This window comes from Copadichromis virginalis, linkage group LG5, assembly GCF_057382275.1.
Source record: "Copadichromis virginalis isolate Kocher_CV1m ecotype Utaka linkage group LG5, C_Virginalis_male_GT1.1, whole genome shotgun sequence".
Lineage (NCBI taxonomy): Eukaryota > Metazoa > Chordata > Actinopteri > Cichliformes > Cichlidae > Copadichromis > Copadichromis virginalis.
This window is the reverse complement of record NC_140622.1, coordinates 34,292,852-34,312,948: the sequence shown is the minus strand read 5'-3', so window position 1 is coordinate 34,312,948 and position 20,097 is coordinate 34,292,852. Positions and strand designations below refer to the sequence as shown.

General features: G+C 36.8%; 1 protein-coding gene across 1 annotated transcript; it reads right to left on the bottom strand.

The window, feature by feature from the left end:
• Positions 1 to 1,870: 1,870 nt before the first annotated feature.
• Positions 1,871 to 18,304, bottom strand: LOC146710167 (immunoglobulin-like and fibronectin type III domain-containing protein 1). Its single transcript, XM_085457474.1, has 24 exons — positions 18,256 to 18,304; positions 15,550 to 15,636; positions 12,855 to 12,977; positions 12,624 to 12,763; positions 11,484 to 11,583; positions 11,349 to 11,375; positions 11,015 to 11,060; positions 10,745 to 10,940; positions 10,357 to 10,470; positions 10,070 to 10,232; positions 9,693 to 9,965; positions 9,120 to 9,497; positions 8,522 to 8,646; positions 8,227 to 8,368; positions 7,629 to 7,922; positions 6,520 to 6,819; positions 5,638 to 5,814; positions 5,385 to 5,513; positions 4,940 to 5,248; positions 4,219 to 4,304; positions 3,921 to 4,113; positions 2,992 to 3,288; positions 2,069 to 2,395; positions 1,871 to 1,952 (listed from the first exon to the last, which is right to left on the bottom strand). The coding sequence occupies exons 2-24, from the start codon at positions 15,584 to 15,586 to the stop codon at positions 1,948 to 1,950; spliced, it is 3,981 nt and encodes a 1,326-aa protein (XP_085313600.1). The 5' UTR covers positions 15,587 to 15,636; positions 18,256 to 18,304; the 3' UTR covers positions 1,871 to 1,947.
• Between the last annotated feature and the right edge of the window lie 1,793 nt (positions 18,305 to 20,097).

Below are 20,097 nucleotides of genomic sequence, written 5' to 3'. Positions count from 1 at the left end.
CCACCAGAGTGCCTTTTTCGGGTCACTTTTGCCGGTCCAAGCCCGGGTAAAGGAGCAGGGTTGGAATTGTAACATTAAAAAAAACAATAATTGCTAAAATAAATTTAATTTGTAGTTCTAAATAAACTCTAAATGCATTTAGGACGTTTTTTACTCACTTTATGTCTCTTCCACGATGTTATTTCTCTCTCCAACAACATAGGTGCAATTAGATTAGCATGATCAATTATGCAAAATAGGCGATGACGTCATTTAGCGACTTTTAGGACAACCAATAGCGATTTTCCTTACTGGGGAGTTGGCAACACTGCAGCTTAGGCCTCTACAGGCTTGGCGTTCTGATTCAGACGCCCAAGCACACCACAGCATTGAAGCTGCTCAGTGAGCAGCTCTTCAACAACTTTTACTGTTGGGTGGCTAATTGCTGAGTGAACCCAGCTGTGCACTGGCCACTCGGGGGAACTGGATGGCGGCCGAAGTCAGGCGAGAAGGAAAACGGGACACACTAAAACACATAACAAGTTTGCTAGGGCCGTAACAGTTACACGTTTATCTATGAAGTGAAACTGCAATGCTTCCATTATTTTATTTATATCTTGGTGCCTTGTTTTTAAACTCATGTATATATGACGTGTGTGTGTGTGTGTGTGTGTTTTAATGCAACTTCCGAAGGAAGGAAGGAATGAAATAAGTAACTATAGAAGTACTTAATATTAATTAAGAGTCCGGTTGATTAGAGGTGATAAAGTTAGATAATTTGTGCTTCTGTGATCTCCGTCACCTGCTGGAGGTATTGCTGTTGTAAAGACAGTTTCTTAAGATTGTGCTGATGTTACATATACATCCCTCTTCTCAGAGGCCTGACTGTAAAGGTACAAAGGACCAACACTAGCATTCACCACACTAGTTTCTCCAACAGGAGGAAGCTGCTTCTTGTTGCGGCCGGTATGATTTTTACTTCACAGTAGAAACAGCAAAGGGAGTTAACCAGAGTTGGGTGTCTTCTGTGAACTAAATTCACTTCATAGCACTTTTTTACTCTGCTGGAGCACTCAAAGTGCATTATACAACTTGCCTCATTCACACAGACACTTTTTTCCTATGCTTTTTCTACTTGAGTGCTTTCTTTCTAACCTTCACACACATTCATACTCCAATGGATGCATCAGAGATCAACTTGGAATTAGGATCTTGCTCAAGGATATCTGGCATGCCACCAACCTTCCAATTAGTAGATGACCTGCTCTACCTCCTGAGCTACAGCAACATATGTTTTCCCTGATATCTTTTCTATTTTTAAACATAGATCTACTGATAAATCATAAGCCTAAATGGCTTCATTACCACTAAATTACTACAAAATATGATTTTGAGGAATGTTTGAAACTACACATTACATGGTCAATAAAAGAGGAAAGAGCTTGACTTGTAACATTTTGCTGCAGTTCAAACACTAATATATTAATACTAAAGCCTTTTGATTTTAAACATATGAAGTAAGATGGAAATGCAGTCTTTTATGTTTTCTGTACCTGGAAATTTTCCATCTCTCTGCCATCTGATGTGACTGTCTTTAACTCTGTTATTGTAGCATTCAGGTGTCACACTGCACATTCACCTCAAGAGAGAGCTGTTTCATCATAATTCATACTAGTTGCAGTACACAGTTAACCTGGATATTTTGTGATTTGTGGAAAATAAATAAATGTAATCTTAAGATACTAGCAATGGCACTTCACATTTGTGTTGAAATGTTCAAACTGTCTTTCTTTCAAAATGCTTTGGATCCCTTTCCAGAATTTTAAAAAAGAGCAATTTTTAAACTATTTTTGCAACATCCACCATTTAAACAAAAATGACCACATTTTCCATTACATTTTATTTATTGGTTATATTATTTCCACATAGGTGTTTGTTCAGCTTCTTCCCAGGAGCTGTGGCTTGTCTTCACTCTGCAAAAAAAAGCAATATTGCTCTAAGGTTATTTAATCTACATACTGCAAACTCAAATGTTACAACAGACAATCAAATTAGTAAAAACTTTATGATTGTTAAACCTTGTGAATACCTCTGACATTCAGCATCATTGATGACTCCGCAGTGCCCAGTTTGTTCTGTATGGCAACTTTGTATTCCCCGTTGTCTTTGGGTCCCACTCTCAATATAAGCAAGGAGCAGACTCCACATACATTTGTGATGTGGTAGTTGGTGTTTGTGTTGAGGCTGATATTGTTCCAGTACCACGTAACACGTGGAGCTGGATCACCCTTAATGGCACAGCTCATGTAGCATTCATAACCTTGTGGGGCTGTACGCCTCTTCAGGGGAACAATAAATGAGGGAGGAGAATCGAAGATCCGGTGTTTTATCTCTGGCCTGTTTACTTGGAACTTTTCTGAAACAAAGAATTACAAAAAGTAATTATATTTTAACAAAAATAATAATTAAGTAGGGGAGACTGGGACACTTATGATAAGGGATGGTTAGTATTAATTAGTGAAATTTAAACATTATGTTGATTTCAAATCTGATTTCTTAGATTGAAGTAAAGGTTGTGATAAAAGTGTGTTATGCATTTATCTTTAATAACCATGGGTAATGAGCAGACACATTTAAGCTCACAGATGAGTCCATATTTATAGCTATCATGCACTTTCTTACTGTCAGTTTTGCCGTCTGTTATTGGCTGCCTGTGCATATTTTATTCTCGCTCACTCAGAGACCCCTGTTTCTTTCTTTGCTATTTTGTATTGAATACAGAAAAGGGCTTATTTAGTTTCTTAATTGACAATCTGATTAATATTTTTATACATTTGTGGCTCAAACCCCAGTCTAACAATGAATGAACGTCAGGGAAATCTAATAGTTTACTGTTTAAAGAAATCATCACTTTCTTGAGAACCTAGCTTAGCTTAGGAACAGTGATTTAGTTTGACAGTTTGCAAAATGATTGCAAGTTTTGTATTGTTTTCATGATAAAACTTGAAACACCTTTTTCCTTTTTGGTTTCAAATGCAGGGGACTCGGAATGTGGAGAAAGGCCCATGTCATTTTTAGCAAACACCCTGAAGTGATACTGCCGTCCAGGTAAAATGTTGACAACTGTGAATTTGTTGTTAAAGAGGTTGTCTGCCACTGTTCTCCAAGTCCGTTTGAAGGAGTCCCTCTTTGATACCATGTAGTGCAGCCTGTCATCCCTTTTTTCATCTGGAGAGGGAGTCCAGGACAGTGTCACTGTTCCTGGGATATTCTGTTCCAGCTCCACTGGACCTGGAGGTTTAGGATCATCTGGAGAAAAATTTAGAGATTTTAAAATACTGTTTACTGATATAGCAGGGCTAGGTTACTGATTTTCAGTCTAAATTGTACCCTTGATGGTTTGGACAGGAAATAGATTTTTGTACAGCTTCTGCCGGATACGCTTTGAATTAGAAAGATTTTCATTCAAGTAAAACTCCTAACACAGGTACAGCTAGCTGCAGCAATAAGCGTAGCTTGGAGAAAAAGGGATTTCTTGAAATAGGCAAAGTAAAAGGCAGAGAGAAAATTGGACTGGAGTATTTTGTTACAGTCACAGGATTATGGCTTTAAGCATTCCCTTATCTACAGTGTTGCATACCTTTAATGTGATCTTAAAGTAGTACAACCTATGTGGTACATTAAGTTATAAATACATGTATTCTGTTCCTACTTTAATCACATTGTATTTGCTAAAACATATGTTTCCGTGGTAGTATGAATACAAATAGAATCCAAGTCACCAAATTAAGTTATTATTCTGTACCGCAATTACCATGCAACTGTATCCAGCCAACTTACAGGATAAGTAGATTTCATAGTTTTACTCTAATTTGGCTACAATATATGGTCTTATTTAGCCTAACAATGACAAACCATTGCTATGGCTCTTGGACAGTTACCTGTAACTCTGATTTCAACATTGAAGCTTTCCTGGCCAACCATGTTCTTGACAGTAATGGTATAAATGCCAGTGTCCGTCCTCTCAGATGTAGGAATTAAGAGTTGAGATCCTTTATCAGAGTTGGTAATGGTTACATGCTTTGGTACTGGAATACCATCTTTTAACCAAAATATTTCAGGCATGGGAGACGCCTGTAGATGACAGCATAGGAGTCAAATTAATATATTGCTATATTAACTAACAGCATTGATTAGATTCTCACACAGTGAACAGAGTAAAAGCCTGTGGAATAATACCTCAAAGTTGATGTTGAGGCGAACAGTGTTTCCAGATTTCACCACCACAAAGGTCTTCATGTTGCGGTCTTTAAACCTTGGTTTGACTGTGAGGGATAGATTTAGAATACAATACAATTAAATTTGTAATTCATAAAGCTGCTGAGGGAGTTCTATATTTTGAATCTCTCTACTGTATTATGAGGACGTGCTCTGTGTATAGTTGACAAAAAGGGTATAATTAACCTTAATTCCATTGTTAGACCTCCCTTTTTTTAGTCATAATTCAGCTACACAGAAAACCTGTACTAGTAGTGAGAATAAAACTAACAATTAATAAGATGTTAAATGCACTCATTAGTTTTTCTTTTACAATTCTTCTTTGAGTTTGAACTACAGATTTAAATTGCTATGCTTGGTGATATGATGCATTTGAAGTGCAGTTTTTTTGTCCATGCTGGGCTTTATAATCCTATCAGATGTGTTTTCAGTCATAACCTGTCTTGTCACAACAATTCTCACCCGCCGTCTCGTATATCTACAGATATTAAATGGGTGTATAGCACACAAACATTATTTTTTGACAGCTGTAAGCTTTTTCGAGACAATTGTTCCTCTCTGTAGGTGTGTTGTATTAGAAGAAAAACTGCATATTTTCTTTGGCATTTTGTGAAAAATAAATATAAATATATCTCATTTTAGAAATAACCAATAACCAAACTATAAAAACTGCATTTCTTACCAGGAGGAGGCATAGCAATGATATAATTATCAAAGCTCTGAGGTTCTCCATCACCTCCATAATTGGTGGCAATTACTCTCACCCAGTATGTGGCCATTGCCTTAAGGCCAAGCACAGTGTAGGATGTTAGAGTAATTGGGGTGGTATTACAGCGGGTCCATTCAAGGCTCTCTATTGGTCTGATCTCCACATAATACCCTTGGGCTTCATCTTCTACCCCTTGCACTTCCTTAGGTTTAGTCCAAGCCAGCGAAAATGTCATGTAATTGGAAGATGTTAATTTAAGGTCTGTGACTTTGCCTGGGGGTTCTGCAATAACAGTAAGGTGAGAATGAAGCTTTTATATTACACGACAGAGAGAATTATATTTACTTTAAAGAATGACTTTCATGACTGAAAAATCCCCCCAAATACAGTAAAACATAAGTCTGTGTGATTAACTTACTCATTGGATCTCTTGCAATAACTGTGTCACATGGAATGCTGGGATCTCCAGCACCAGACAGGTTGATAGCTGACACTCGAAATTCATATGCTGCTCCTTCAAATACGTCTTTAACTGCATACTTTGTATCTATAGACAACAGAAGGAGCAATTATATCAATACAAATCTGCACTGATGTGTACAGGTACATCACAAGCATTTATTTTTACTCTTGAGCTAAATGTCCTGCACCTCAGCATTTAAGTTGTATACCTGTAATTGGCCCCTTTTGATTTACAAGGCTCCAGTAATTGGTGCCTTTCTTGTTCTTTTCCAAATTGTATCCCACTATTTTGGTTCCTCCAGTGTCACATGGAGGACTCCATGCCAGATTAATGCAGTCTTTAAAGGCACTGACCACTTTGGGTACAGCTGGTGGTCCAGGATAACCTGCGGGGGATATATGACACAGAAAAGTGAAAGTGAGTTAATTAATCAATGTTGCCATGCCATGTTTCTCAACATTACTTTTATTAGGTGGCTGTAGCTTAGGTGGCAGAGCAGGTCAGCCACTAATCAGAAGGTCGGTGGTTCGATCCCAGGCTGCCTCCTGGCTGCATGCCAAATATCCTTGGGCAAGATACTAACCCCGTGTTTGCCTACTGGTGGTGGTCAGGGGGCCCGGTGGCGCCAGTGTCCGGCAGCCTCGCCTCTGTCAGTGCGCCCCAGGGCAGCTGTGGCTATAATGTAGCTTGCCATCGTGAATGTGTGTGTGAATGACTGAATGTAGTGTGAAGCGCTTTGGGGTCCTTAGGGACTAGAAAAGCGCTATACAAATGCAGGCCATTTACCATTATTTCCGTCATCCATAATTAGCAGGTGGCTGAAAACTAAAGAATGTGTAAATGGAAGGGTATTTATTAGACACATAAATTCAGAGACAGTGTTTTTAATATATTTAACATAGCTTTGTATATATTCTTTATGGATTTCTTTTAACTTCTCCCAAAACATTTTATTAGCGGCTAGTCAGGGTTTTACTGCAATAAACAAAGTGTTTCCACCTGGATACTAAAAAGACATGCCTTGTAATACTTCCTTCTAAACTGAACAAAGAAAAAGTAATGAAGAAGAAGGCATTAACTGAAAACTTACGTAATACACCAGCTGGTATGTCCTCTGTCTGCAGGTAGTCACTGATACCTTCTGCAGTCTTTGCTCTAATCCGGTAGCAGTATCTCCTTCCAGGGTCCACATCTGAATCTTTGAAACTTGGGCTGTTGCCGGGTATCTCACCAAGACTTGTCCATTTATTTCGGCCTACTTGTTGTCGCTCTATGATGTAGTTTGCGATCGGACATCCGCCATTGTCTTTTGGTGGTTTCCATTTGAATTCAACAGATGTCACAGCACTTTCCATAATGTCCACAGGCCCTTGTGGAGGGGTTGGTTTGTCTGTTGACAACATGACAAGAAATGCGTCAGAGGCATTTATCTTTGCACATTCTACATTTTGCCATACCGTTTTTGTTCAACTAGCAACCAGGGCATTTTTTTAAAATGTACTTAAGTTGCTTAAGGCCTTTATTTGACGCACGGTCATTTTACAAGCAGGGATTTATTTCTATGACTGTCTTTTAAGGTAATAAATGGATATTTTCATGTTGAAAGCCTCAATCCAGTACACTTCTGTTGGCCATGCTGGAATTCATGCATTATGGTAATTAGACTGTAGTGAATAATTGCACAGGTTTCTCTGTAGACAGGCTCTGCTCTTAAAGCAATATCTCCATTCTTGCATGGGGATGGGCCTCAAACCAGCTACCAACTAAATTATTCACTATTCACACCACTACGAACAATATAATTTGTGCTTTATTTACTTAATTTATAAAGTAAATAAAGCACAACATAAGCAAACAAACTGTAAATATAATAGAGAACCAACTTAGAACAGGTCATTATGCCAGATAATATGTAACAATTAAGCTAATGTCTGTAATTTTTGCTATTACAAAGTCATAATTTCCTAAACATACTCCTCTAATTGCTGTATTCATCTCCGGAAAATTAAAAGCATTATCATTTCAGTGGCGATAAAAGCCTTTGTTTATTTATTCATAGGGCTTTTTTTGTGAAACATTTGCCAGTATACCACTTGCACGCTCAAGTAGAAAATGTTATTTTTCCACAGCCTGTTTATGTCTAACATGTCCTCGGCTGTTATCACAGAAACTGCCAAATTATATCTGAGGAAAACTCACCCAGTACAATAAGTTTGGATATTGCCTCTGTTGTACCGAATTCATTTTTTATTTTGATTTTCACCTCTCCACTGTCTTTTCTTTGACACTTAATAAGGCGTAGTTGACTCTCAGAATCAGACGTTTCAATCTTCACATTGAGGGCTGGCAGCAGCTCATCGTCATTCTTGTACCACTGTATAGTCATTGGTGCTTGGCCTGAGAATGGCAGCTTCCATTCAGCATTTTCGCCTGCCTTTATAATGACTGGCTTTGTGAAATTTCCTAGTGCATCAGGGTCCATTTTTGGTGGATCTTTAGTATAGGAGAGACGGGAAAAAGTGTTTTATTTAAACATTGAGAACTTTTTTTTTAAAAGTGTTATTATATTATTTGTAGTGCTGTCAGTGTTAATCTTGTTAAAATGTCGTCAACGCCATAACCGCGTTGACACTGTGCAGCCCCACACACGGGGCGATCCGCGGTAACTCACTAACAGAGATTTGCCGTGTTAATGTGGTTATGGTGTTAACGTCATTTTAACGAGATTGACACTGACAGCACTAATTATTTGATATGTTTTGCCGTGCTACAGCCATGTTACTCATTTTATTCTGACCTTGAATACTAAGTGTTGCTTCTGATTTACGTCCTTCAGCTTCAAAGCGGTACACAGCTGCATCATCTTTTTTACAGCAATCAACTATCAGCCTGTGAAAGGCTCCATCTTTGATAATTGTTACCCCATCTTCATTTGTTAGCTAGACAAATAAGTAAATAAACAGTAAAAAAGTGATTAACTATATAAAATGTTAGTTATTTGTAGAAAAACAACGAAGTCGTAGTTATAGTAATTTCCATATACAGTGAATTGTGGCAATTTGTTACACTCCTGTTTTACTCCTTTGACTTACCAGTTTACCATTTTTGTACCAGTGCCCCTCTGACGTCTCACTGCTTAGTTTGCAAGACATCTCCACCCGTTCTCCAATATTGGCATTCGTATCTGATAGCCCACTGACAAATTGAACACCTCGATCTACATGTGAAAATGTAAAAAATAATCACGTTATATAACAAATTATTGATTTGATTATTTTTAAAATGACACATCAGTAGCAAATTACAATAGAGATAAAACTGAAAGCACATAAGCGCACAATTTAATTTAAAAATCCTTATCATTACAGTATGCACTTTCTTGTGGACAGCAGATGGGATTGGGAAATATGTATGATGATTATCTTTCACTAAAAATTGAACCACATTCACTTTTGTCCATTTTCTCCCTCTGGAATAGAAATGATACTTAAGCCTCAAACATTATATCTGATCGAACCTTTAGTGGAGTCATCCTGAAACACTGATTGAAAATGGGCTGATATTGCCAAGTTACAAGTATTTGCAGATACTAACCCTTGAGAATAGCTGAGCTAAATCTTTGACATTATAATAATCTGTAATCTGAGCATACATTATTCAGTCTTTAAACCATGTTGTATGGAGTTTTACCTAAGGCAGTGTCAGGAACCAAAGGCCCAGTTCGTGATTGCTTCTTCTTACTCGCATCATCTTTTGTATCTTTATCATCTTCTTCGCTTCTTAAGTGGTTCTTATCATCTCCATCAGTTCCATCACCATCCCTGTCACTAGAACCATCGCCAATTTTACCACTGGAACCATCCCCAGCCCCTAAACCATCTCTTCCATCACCCCCATCTTTCGCATCTCCGAGTGTGTTTGCAGCTTTCTTTTCAGCAAGTGCTCGATTGACTGCCTCCAAGTCATCTTTCTCTTTTGAAATCTTTGCCTTGTCCAAGCCTTGGTTAGACAGGTTATCATGTCCAATGGTTTTGGTTCCCTTGCGACCTTTCCGACCATGTGGATCCTCTGAGTTATAGTTGACACACATAGAGAGAACAGTTATTTCAGTCAAAAGGTTTGACTAAAATATAAATGATGAGCAAAACAGGTTCAATAATATCATGACTATCAAACAGTCAAGACTATTTGTCTTTGTATTACACCATTTGCATTTTTATTTATTATTGTACTTTGTGAGTACAAAAAAGAAAAATGTCCCACCTTCCACCATGAGAGAGGCCCTGCTGGAAGCAATACCAGCAATGGCATAATATGCTCCCTTATCTGCAATTTCACAATCTTTTACTCTTAATGTGTGAGTTAGTTTGTCCTCTGAGACAGTGATCTCATATTTGTCCCCATGTTCAAGTGAGGAGTCTTCTCTTGACCAAGTAATTCTGTTGAGTGGTGTTGACAAGACGCACTGAAATACAGCGTCCTCACTTTCAACAGCCTTAGCATCCTTAATCTTGTCTACAAACTCCACTGCAGGCACTAAGAGAGGAAAAAAGGTAGATTTTGAAACCCAAGATGATCTCATTTCCAAAATATAAATGTACTTGATTTGTTTTATAAACTTTAAGAGTAGTTTTACTTGCCTCTGAAGTCAGTTGTAAGAACATTTGCCTCTTCGACATCAACCTGGTAAAATCCAGCATCTTCTGGCTGAGGGTCTTTAATGCTAAATATATAATTTGTTCCTTTTTTCCTAAGGCTATGTTTTGAATTTTCATCATCTGCATAAGGAACCATTACGCCATCCTTTTGAGACAGAAGTAGTAACATTATTATTTATGTATTTATTTTCATTATTAAATTATTATTTAGCAAGTTTAATTAAAAATTATTATTATTTTTTGCTGTTTTAGAATGCTTTTAAATTCACCTTGTATAAGTTAACTGCACTATTGGGATCCCATAGCTGCATGTCAAATCCAAATTCAGCTTTTCCGTTTGGTTTCACTTCAATTTGTTTCACATTTTCCAGCTGCTCTACAACCTATAAAGGAAAGATAACAAGTTTTATCTAATGTATGTGTCTGCAAGTGTTGTTTTAAACTTTACTGCTTAAATAATCACGTTTTGAAAAAATGGAAGGAAGGAATTAAATCAGAAACATTTAAAATAACCAAGCAGACTTTAGCAGGATGAACTACCAGGGTTTAAAGTAAAGCTCAAGATGCAAGTCAACCTTCTTCCTTGGTTAAACTCAGTAACGTTGGTTCAGGATACAAAATCCAGAATTCATGTGTAACTGTTAATTTATACAGTACCTTTGCCTGTTCGTCTGCCCTTTCCTTCTTCATCTGGTTCAATCTCTTCAACATCCACCGAAAGTCAGTAACCCCAAATTCAAAGCAGATTTTTTCATAATCTTTCTTTGGTGCACTTATAAGCAGTTCCCAGAGTTTAGGATCAATTTCTCCCTCTTTCTGTGGTGGGAGTTGCTTTTTCCTAGTGACAACAACACTAAAAAAGGGCATTGGAGGCCATTACAACACGCAGAACACATTTTGAATAATTTGACTTTGATGTGAACTTACGTTTTCTTGAGCATTGATCTAAAATCCTGTGGTCCCTGCTGACTTCCTGAAAGACATTTTGACTTAAATTTAAAATAAAATTCTGCCATCTGGACAATTTTTTCACTTTGTGGTATTTTTTTCCAAATCTAATTGTGAAGGATTCTTATAAGGCTCTGTCAAGTTTTTGTTTAAATTTTACTATTTTGCAATAAAAAAGAAACAAATCTTTGCTATAGAAGTAAAATTTTGCAAAGAATAAATATGCTAAAAGTCTGTAATTCTAAAAAGAAACTTGTGGATTGGACGCTATTAGAAAGAGTAAACCACTTCATGTTAAAGTATGCTTTCTTACCTCCCTGGCTCTTCTTCCTGAAGCCGGCTTCATACATGCATGAAAACCACAATAGAACAAGAAGTCATTAATTACCAGACATGGTATATTGTAAAGTTGTTTAACTCAGTTTTTATTGTTAACTATAAAGCTCACCTGCAATGACATTGAGAGTGGTGGTGCAGACAGCTTTTCCGTATTCATTGGTGGCAAAGCACTTGTAAGTGTCTGCTTGGTCTGGATTGATGTTGATTATCTGACAAAAAATGATTCTCACGTGAAATATGTAAATATTTGACAACAGTGGAATCAATATCTGAGTCTATCTCCCAAAAAAAGTTAAACTTGGTTATGGAGCTTTAACACCATATGTCATGGTTTGGGGTCTATGACCAAGCTTTTTGGGTTTTCCTTTTGGTTCATGACCCTTTGCTTTATTAGGATATTTTAGGCTTGAGGTTATCTCTCGTTTATTTCTTCCATCGCATTATGAAGATGTTTTAAGTTCGAGTTTATTATCAGTCTGTCATGTCTTCTGTGTATGTTTCTCCAGTCGTGTCTGTGTTTGGTCTCGCTCCCTCTCTTCCTCGCTTCCATGTTTCCCTCTTGTTGTCTCCTCCCTTCATCTTCCCAGTCCGTCTTGTTCCTATGTGCGTTCTTTCCTCCTGTGTCAAGTGCGTGTCTCAGTCTGCATCCTAGTGTGTTTCCTATTTTATTTTGACAGTCTCTCGTCCCGTGTTCAGTGTGTTTAGTGTTGCTTCCCCTGTGTGGTTATGTCTATTTTTCCCAGCCATGTTTCTGTTTCCACTCTCCTTAATCACCCTCTGTTTTTTCTTTGTACCCTGTCAGGTTGCCTGCATTTCATGCTCCATGTTCCAGGTTTCCATGTCCAGGTCTCATTTTCCGTAATCCCTGTGTTTAGTGTTTAGCTTTAGTTCGCTCAGTTTAGTTTATTAGTTAAGTCTTGGTTAAGTTTTCGTTTGACTTCTATTTGTATTTTCATTCAGCCTAAATAAAAGGCTCCCCTTTTGTTTAAACCCACTCATATTTTCAAGTGTCCACGTTTGGGTCTTTATCCTCTCGCCACACAGTCTGCAGCTGCAGGCCCGTGACACCTACAATTACTACAAGCTTACCTCAATCTAAAAGTAAATGCATATTGTACACTTAGTTACAACTGTTGTTTTAATTGTTAATGAATATTCAAAAAAGAATTTCATGACTTCAAAAATGTTTAGCTTGAAAAATTAAAGTTGGGAAATTATCATTAGCCCAATCCTTTTATTTTGTTCTTACCTCAAGAATGTATTCTCGAGCTCTTTCATCATATCTAGTCTTGTACTTTTCTGGGTCATCTATTTCACCTTTATTACGCCCCCATGTCACAGTTGGTGCTGGCTCTCCACTAACCATAGCTTTGAAAAAGGTTTTTTTACCTGAAATAATCAAATCATGACAGTGATGCAGGTGTTAATAATTATGCTCTATGGTTATTGTCAGTTTCACTGGCTATGGTTGTTTTTCTACCTTCTTGGACAGTCACAGCAATTGGTTTGCGGGTAAAGTCGGGGGTCGATTTCCCTGGTGGCAGTTGCTCCACAGTCTGAGTGATCATAACCCCAGGAACCCTGGACCTTTTCTTGATAGCCACTGTCAAGGGAAGGTTTAGTGTTTAACAGCATAGCTGGTTGATGCTATGAATGTAAACATGAACAGGAAGCCCGCTACCAACAGAAAAACATAGATGTTACAAATGCATGTGTCTGCAGAGTATATATTATTTAGAACAGTTGCAGTTTCACACTGGAATTTCACAAGAGGTCACCATTTCCTTACTTTTCTTAACATTACAGCTAGGTCATGGCAAGATCTTGAAATATGTTAAACTCTATTGACTAAGCTGAAGTTTGGATTAAATTCTACACATTTTTTGTTGTTTAATTAATTTAATGTATTAATTTAATGTATTTTTTTGGTTAAATGCTTAATTTATGTATAGATTTTTGGAGGACTTTGATTTTAAAATTAGATGGTTTTAACCTGTCAGCATGATACTTTTTCATTTATTTTTATTTATTTTTATTTTAACCAAAAAAGTGACTTGGACAAGTTGTAAGTGTGTCTATTTAAGAAGTCATTATAGAGTTGTAAAGTCAGTAGATCAAAACTAAGTTTTAGGACCTGTTACTGTATTAAACACTAACTGTGTTCTTTGTGAGAACAAAAAAGACACATAGCATATTTTTCAGGGTTTTCTGTTTGTTTTTTTGCTCTTATCCAAAATTCCAATCATATAGACATGTTATAGAGCACTAAGTTTATTTAACTTATTGCTGGTTTTAGATAAATGCATGGTGTTCAGCTCAGCTGCATTAAGTACTCTGGGGCTTGTACATTTAGTACGTGTTTACTACTACATTTATATTAACATAATTCAGCATATATAATCCAATCTGTCTGAGCGTCATTGTAATATATTTTTTAAATATATCATATTAAACCATACTTTTGTTACCAAACTATGCCAGAGTTAAATATGGAGATACCAATCATATTCAGATTTATTCAGTGAGGAGGAAATAAACAAAACAAAACAAAAAAACCCAAAACAAATCTGATCAGACATGGAGTATCCAGGGATAACTTCTTTGGTCATGCCTTCTGTGAGTCACTTTGAGATTGTCTACTCTGCTTATTTTTTTTCTGTGGCCTTAACATAGTTTGAGGGCATTTATTTAATATTCATCAAACTGTATGTGTAATCTGTCAATGGGTTGATGCACATGCTTATATCATCTGGACACAAGCACGATTCTTATGACCTTGTTACTGAAGCATCGATTTAGACATAATCTAGCAGGAGAGCATTTTTGCTTTTTTTCTGCATAGCAATTACTACATGAAGAATTTTTTGGATTTTTGGCAGCAGGAACCTTGGCAGGAACACATTCGGTAAGAATTTGTTGACTGTATAAAGTAGATATTCCTGCTGTAAACCCAGCTAAACCATATGCTTACTTTTTATAATGTCCATTCATTTATTTTTTTTATTTTCATCTTTACAAGTAAAATCACAGTGAACGTGTATGTCAGTTTGTTTCAATACTGTAGACTCTGCAGATTATCCTCCTTGTGAAGAAGAAAACTAAAATATCTCATTTATGAGGCATCCTTTTTGATTTAATAATCCCTAAAATGTCTTTAGAGCTAGATAGGAGTCCAGCTGTGATGTAAACGGGTTATTATAGAGCCATAGGCCCTGGGCAGTGGACCCCCCCCCCCCACACACACACACACACAAATTATTCAGTGTGAGAATAGCAGACTGTACGGCAGTGCAGAAAGAATTATTAATCCTAATTGTTATTCATATAATTTTTCCAAAATTAAATATGTGTCATAACCATAGGGAATTCTTCATTAAACAGTAAATGCATAGCATTGGAGTGAACACAAAAATGGTCAGTTCAGTTCAGATACAGGTGACAATGAAGAATGACACCATGTTAAACATCAAAAGAGATAAATATATGCATAAAATAACGATAGACATCATTTACACGATTCTCCAGTTTTTTAGTAGATTTGCCTGCAGTTGCCATGAGAGAAAGTGTGCTCCGAGTCCTTTTTTGCAACATTTGTTTTCTCAGTTCATTTTTATCCTGGATAGAAGCAGAAATGCCTGCTCTCTGTTATAGCTACCCACAGGCAGAATCAGCAACGACTGCAGCACAACAGTAATATTTGAAAACATTTATTGCAGTCTGTAGTTTAGAATTATCTTGAGTAATCCATCTGGGGTTTTATTATCTCCAGGCTTGATGAATGATCTAAACTGAATTAGCTGATCACCCAAGGTGTGATGTAGGTCAGATGGATGTGCAGCCGACAAAATGTTGTAAGAACAGTGAGCTTGTCAACTGTGAAACACTGGTATACTACAAAGCTGGCCCATTAATGATTTCAGTCTCATCTGGCTCTGTTTTATTAGGGAATAGCTGTTCATAGTTTGTATTTGATGTTTCACATTAGCAAGTCAATGAGAGTTAAGAAGTCTGATCCTGAATGATAGTTAATCCTACTTATGGGTACAAATAAAGGAACCTAAACCTCCATCCCTTTATTTCCCATGGTAGACTTGCTAGACTCAGCAGCTGTCGCTGTTTTTATAGAAGCTAGAAATATATAATATAATATATAATATCACATTTTTCATACTTACCAAAGGCTTTTGGGTCCTGGTTTGTTTTTGAACTCATGGCGATGTTTGATTGTTGATTATCAGATCAGAGGTGCGATCCTTGTGTGGCTAAAGTACAAAGAAAGACTGTCACTGTTAACTAATGCTGTCATTATAATCAAAGCTGATTTTATTAGTATTAAAAAGCCTTACATCTACTCACCAGCCACTTCATTACACTTCATTCGTTACACCTGTTCAACTGCTTGTTAATGGAAATATCTAATCAGCCAATCACATAGCAGGAAGCCAGTGCATTTAGGTATGTTGAAATGGTCAAGACAACCAAGTGAAGTTCAAACTAAGCATCAGAATGGGGGGAAAAAGGGTGACTGAAGTGACTTTGAATATGGCACGATTGTTGGTACCAGACACGCTGGTCTGAGTGTTTCAGAAATTATTTACAGAGAATGGTTCAAAAAAGAGAAAAGTGACCTTCGGTTTTCTAGGTGAAAATGCCTTTTGATGCTAGAGGTCAGAGGAGAATGGCCAGAGTGTTTCAAACAATTGAACATTGTATAAAAACACCCCATCCTTGCTGAGTATTGTCACTGAGCAAATCCAGCCATTTATGGCCACTGTGTACACATCTTTTGGAAGCTACTTCTAGCCAGGTGTCGTGTCACAAAGCTTAAATTATTTCAAACTGGTTTCTTAAACATGACAATGAGTTCACTGTACTTAAATAGCTTCCACAGTCACCATATCTCAGTCCAGCAGAGCAGGTTTAGGATGTGCTGGAATAGGAGATTTGCATGGATTTGCACCAACTCTGTGATGCTATCGTGTCAACATGAGCCAAACTCAGTTCTAGCAAGATGTAACTAATGATGTAATGGGTGAGTGGATATTATGTTTTATGCATTTTATACAAATTTAGCCTTGAATAATAATGAAAGAAAATTGCTGCATGTTGACATGATAAAAAAGGTCCAGTTTTCAGTACTCATACTTCATATTGTCCATATATGACCAAATTCACCCTTTATGTATTTTATTATGTTTCCCTTATATCTACATAATCAGCAGTTTGCAGGAAACTTGAACAAAGTTTTTTTTATCAGTTATTTGTTTATCTATTTATTTTTTGCAGGTAAGTAGTTTCTTTAGCTGAGATTATTAAATACATTTCATAAAGGAAACATCTAGAAAAAAATATAGTATTTCTTTACTGCAGCAAAAATTATGAGAAGTCTTAATATTTTTTTTTCTTTTGCAGTCAGTTATAGTGAGTCTCACTTAACCATTCTTTTCTAGTAGCTGCTAGTGTTGCAAGAATCAAGGGCACCTAGAAACAGAGCCATGGGCAACTAGAGTTTGAGAAATCCTGCCTTCAAGCATCTTCTCATGTATCATTAAACTGGGAATTCCTTGACTTCCTTGACGCGTGACTTGTGCAGACAGTTGGAGACATGCTGGGACACTGTAAATGGGGAATGTGAAATCCCACCTAGTGACTCACTCCACCCAACTGCCCGTGGAGTCAGGTGGCTGTGCCAAAAATTTAACTGCTCAGGATCCAAACATAGAAGAGAGCTCAGTGTGTTTATATCAAAGTGATAAGGCGATGAAGTAACCTGTATATCTTTTTTTTATGCCATCAATGCTTAAAACTGCTCTTTAGCTTTATAATACTCCTTAGGGAAATCTCTATGTAGGCTCTTAGTCATCCAGGTCATAATAGCATCAAAAGAAGATGACTGCACTTCTTTAAGTCTAATTTAAAAATAAACTTCAGGTTCAGTACACTGAACTTTTCTTAAGTGAAAAGTGGAACCTTAAATAACAGTGGATAGTAAACCAAAGATATGTTTCGTATAGGTTATTTTTAATCTTTAAGTTAGTTAAGTAATTATTTTAATGGCTATAGAGCTGAGAGGCTTTTAATTAGAACAAAATGGACCTTATATCAAGATTATGGCCATAAGGCTTTTTTATGCAGTGTTTTATTTTTAGGACCATAAAAGAGACACTGAAAATGTGAGAAAAAAAAAGCATATCTGACCTTCATCTACAACCCAGAAAAAAAGCTTAAGCTTTGATGTGTCACAGTGTCTGTAGTTCAGACCTAGTTTATAGGTTCAGTCTTTTGTAAGTCATGGGAAGCCAAATGGGAAAGTCACACAGTTAAATGTCATTCATTGTTGAGATCTTAAATGTTTGGACTGATCTCAAAAGGTCAATTAATGTTTCTCCTTTTCATAGAATTGTTGTAGAAATTGATTTTTTGACTGTATTGCATTAAAGGTTGTACTACCACACAAGAAGATAACATTGCAGAAAGATATCACTTTGATATAGTTAGTCATAAAATCTCCAGGATCTTTGTCTTCTGTTTTTCTGTTTTCAGTATTATTTGACTTCTATAGCAACTGAAAATGTCTTGATGATTTTCTTTATTAAATTATGTTTGGGAAATTATTATAGGTGTAAATTTACAGGATACTCATTTACTAGAACTAGACTGCACTTTCAGTCCTAATATAGGTCTTATCAAATAATACCTTTTTGGTGTGCCATTGTTATAAAATAGTACTAAAAGTCTTGCCGAATTTGCTTGGTTGTCAAAAGCACTGCATAAGAATTTCAGTCAAACCTCATGTTTAAAATATTAGTTTAGCAGTTCTTTTGGGACACTCATTAAAATTACTAACACACATTTTTTCTAATAACATAAGTTGTACTCACTTTTTGTTTTTTGTCGTCTCTGATCAGTTATCCGCCTTCAACTTGTGCTCTTCTCACTACCCAATATTTCAAAGGGGACACTCCTTTTTGTTCGGTGATAAACGTTTGGAGCACATAGAAACCCTTACATGGATAGTTGGTAAAAATCCATATTACAACGCTGGTAAAGGCTCGAGGCTCATCTTACGCATCTCTATGAAAGCGATCACTTTGCAGTTGTCACTGGAAATACATTATGACTGTTCATTCAATCTGGCATTGGAGATTCTGAGTCAACACTTTTCAAACATTACTGTTGAGAACATAAAAATCCCATCAGCACTGTATATTAATATGAAGATTTAAATTGCACCAGATTCAAATAAAACTAAGATGGATTCCAGCATATTCTCATTAATTACAATTACATTAGGAATGGTTATTACCATACTCCATGGTTCGAGGTTCAGACTTATAATGCCTATAATTTCATTTTATAGGCAAACTATCTAACTTAAAGGTTTTGACTGGCAGCTTCACGAGGTCTATAGTCATATGATCACTGTACTATGGACTTTATTGGTCAATAAACATTAACATGAGACATTTTATTTGGTAAAATAATCTCTAATTGAAATGAACAGATTGACTGTTCCAATAGACCGCTAAATGTATCAGCAGAAATTCTCACAGCATGCCTTTGGTATTTGGGAGGTCACACTGTGTCTGCTTTGGCATTATGGAAAGGTGGTTGCTCGTGGTGTTGGTGGTATGTTGGACTCTGTGTACTGAGCAGTGGTTAGCAGTCAGAGGTTAAACAAGCATGGCATATCAGCGCAGTTAGAATAGTTACTCTGACCTTTTTAAAGTAAATGACTCAACTGCAAGAAAACTCTGATGACATCAGGAATATCACCACTGAGCTGACAATGGAAGGAAATGCGGTAAGGACTTTTACATAATCTAGTAGACATTTACACAATTTCCTTAGGGATTAATACAGTATTCTGATTGTGAGACTGTGTTAATATAAGATCATTGCTGCATTATTTTACTCTATTCAGTAACTATACACTGCTAAATGAACAGGTTAGATCTAGTACAGTAACTGATAGGTTTGTAGCTTGAACCCATCCGCTGGAACGTTGAAGACAATATAATTACACTGCAAGCAAGACACAAGTAGGCAAACTTCTTCATGGTACTCGTGCACGGGAGAGAACCAGACAAACGCCGTTCCTTCGCTTGACCCCAGTAGCTCTCGTCCGTCCTCCCGTAACACTGTCCTTTTATTGAGGTTACATGAATATGCATAGGTCCATTAACATACCGACGTCTACATACAAACAAAGAGTACCTTGCCTGTGTGTGTGTGTGTGTGTGTGTGTGTGTGTGTGTGTGTGTGTGTGTGTGTGTGTGTTGCTGATCAAAGGGTCAAACATCCTTGGTCAGGAAGAGGGTAGACTAGACCCCCCCCGGTGAGGAAGTCCAGCAGTTCATCTAAACAGAAAAGCACTTAGACTAGAACAGACGTAGCTACGTTAATCCTACCATAAAATAATAAGACACGGTATGACCTCTCATGCTCCCAAAGTGCTGTCTAATACACACAAAGTTTGCAGACTATCAAGGATCAAAACCTCTACCAATCTACAACTAATTACAAAACTCTAAGCATATATAAGTAAATATTTCTAAGCATAAATGACAATCAACAATACAAACTCTAACAGTAACTATTCTGATTGTCAACATGGACTTCTTTCATAGTAGCTTTACAACACTAGATAAAATGCAAATCGATGTCTTTTTATTTAGATCTACATGAATAAGTATGTAAAGGAAATGGATATGTGGGAATGA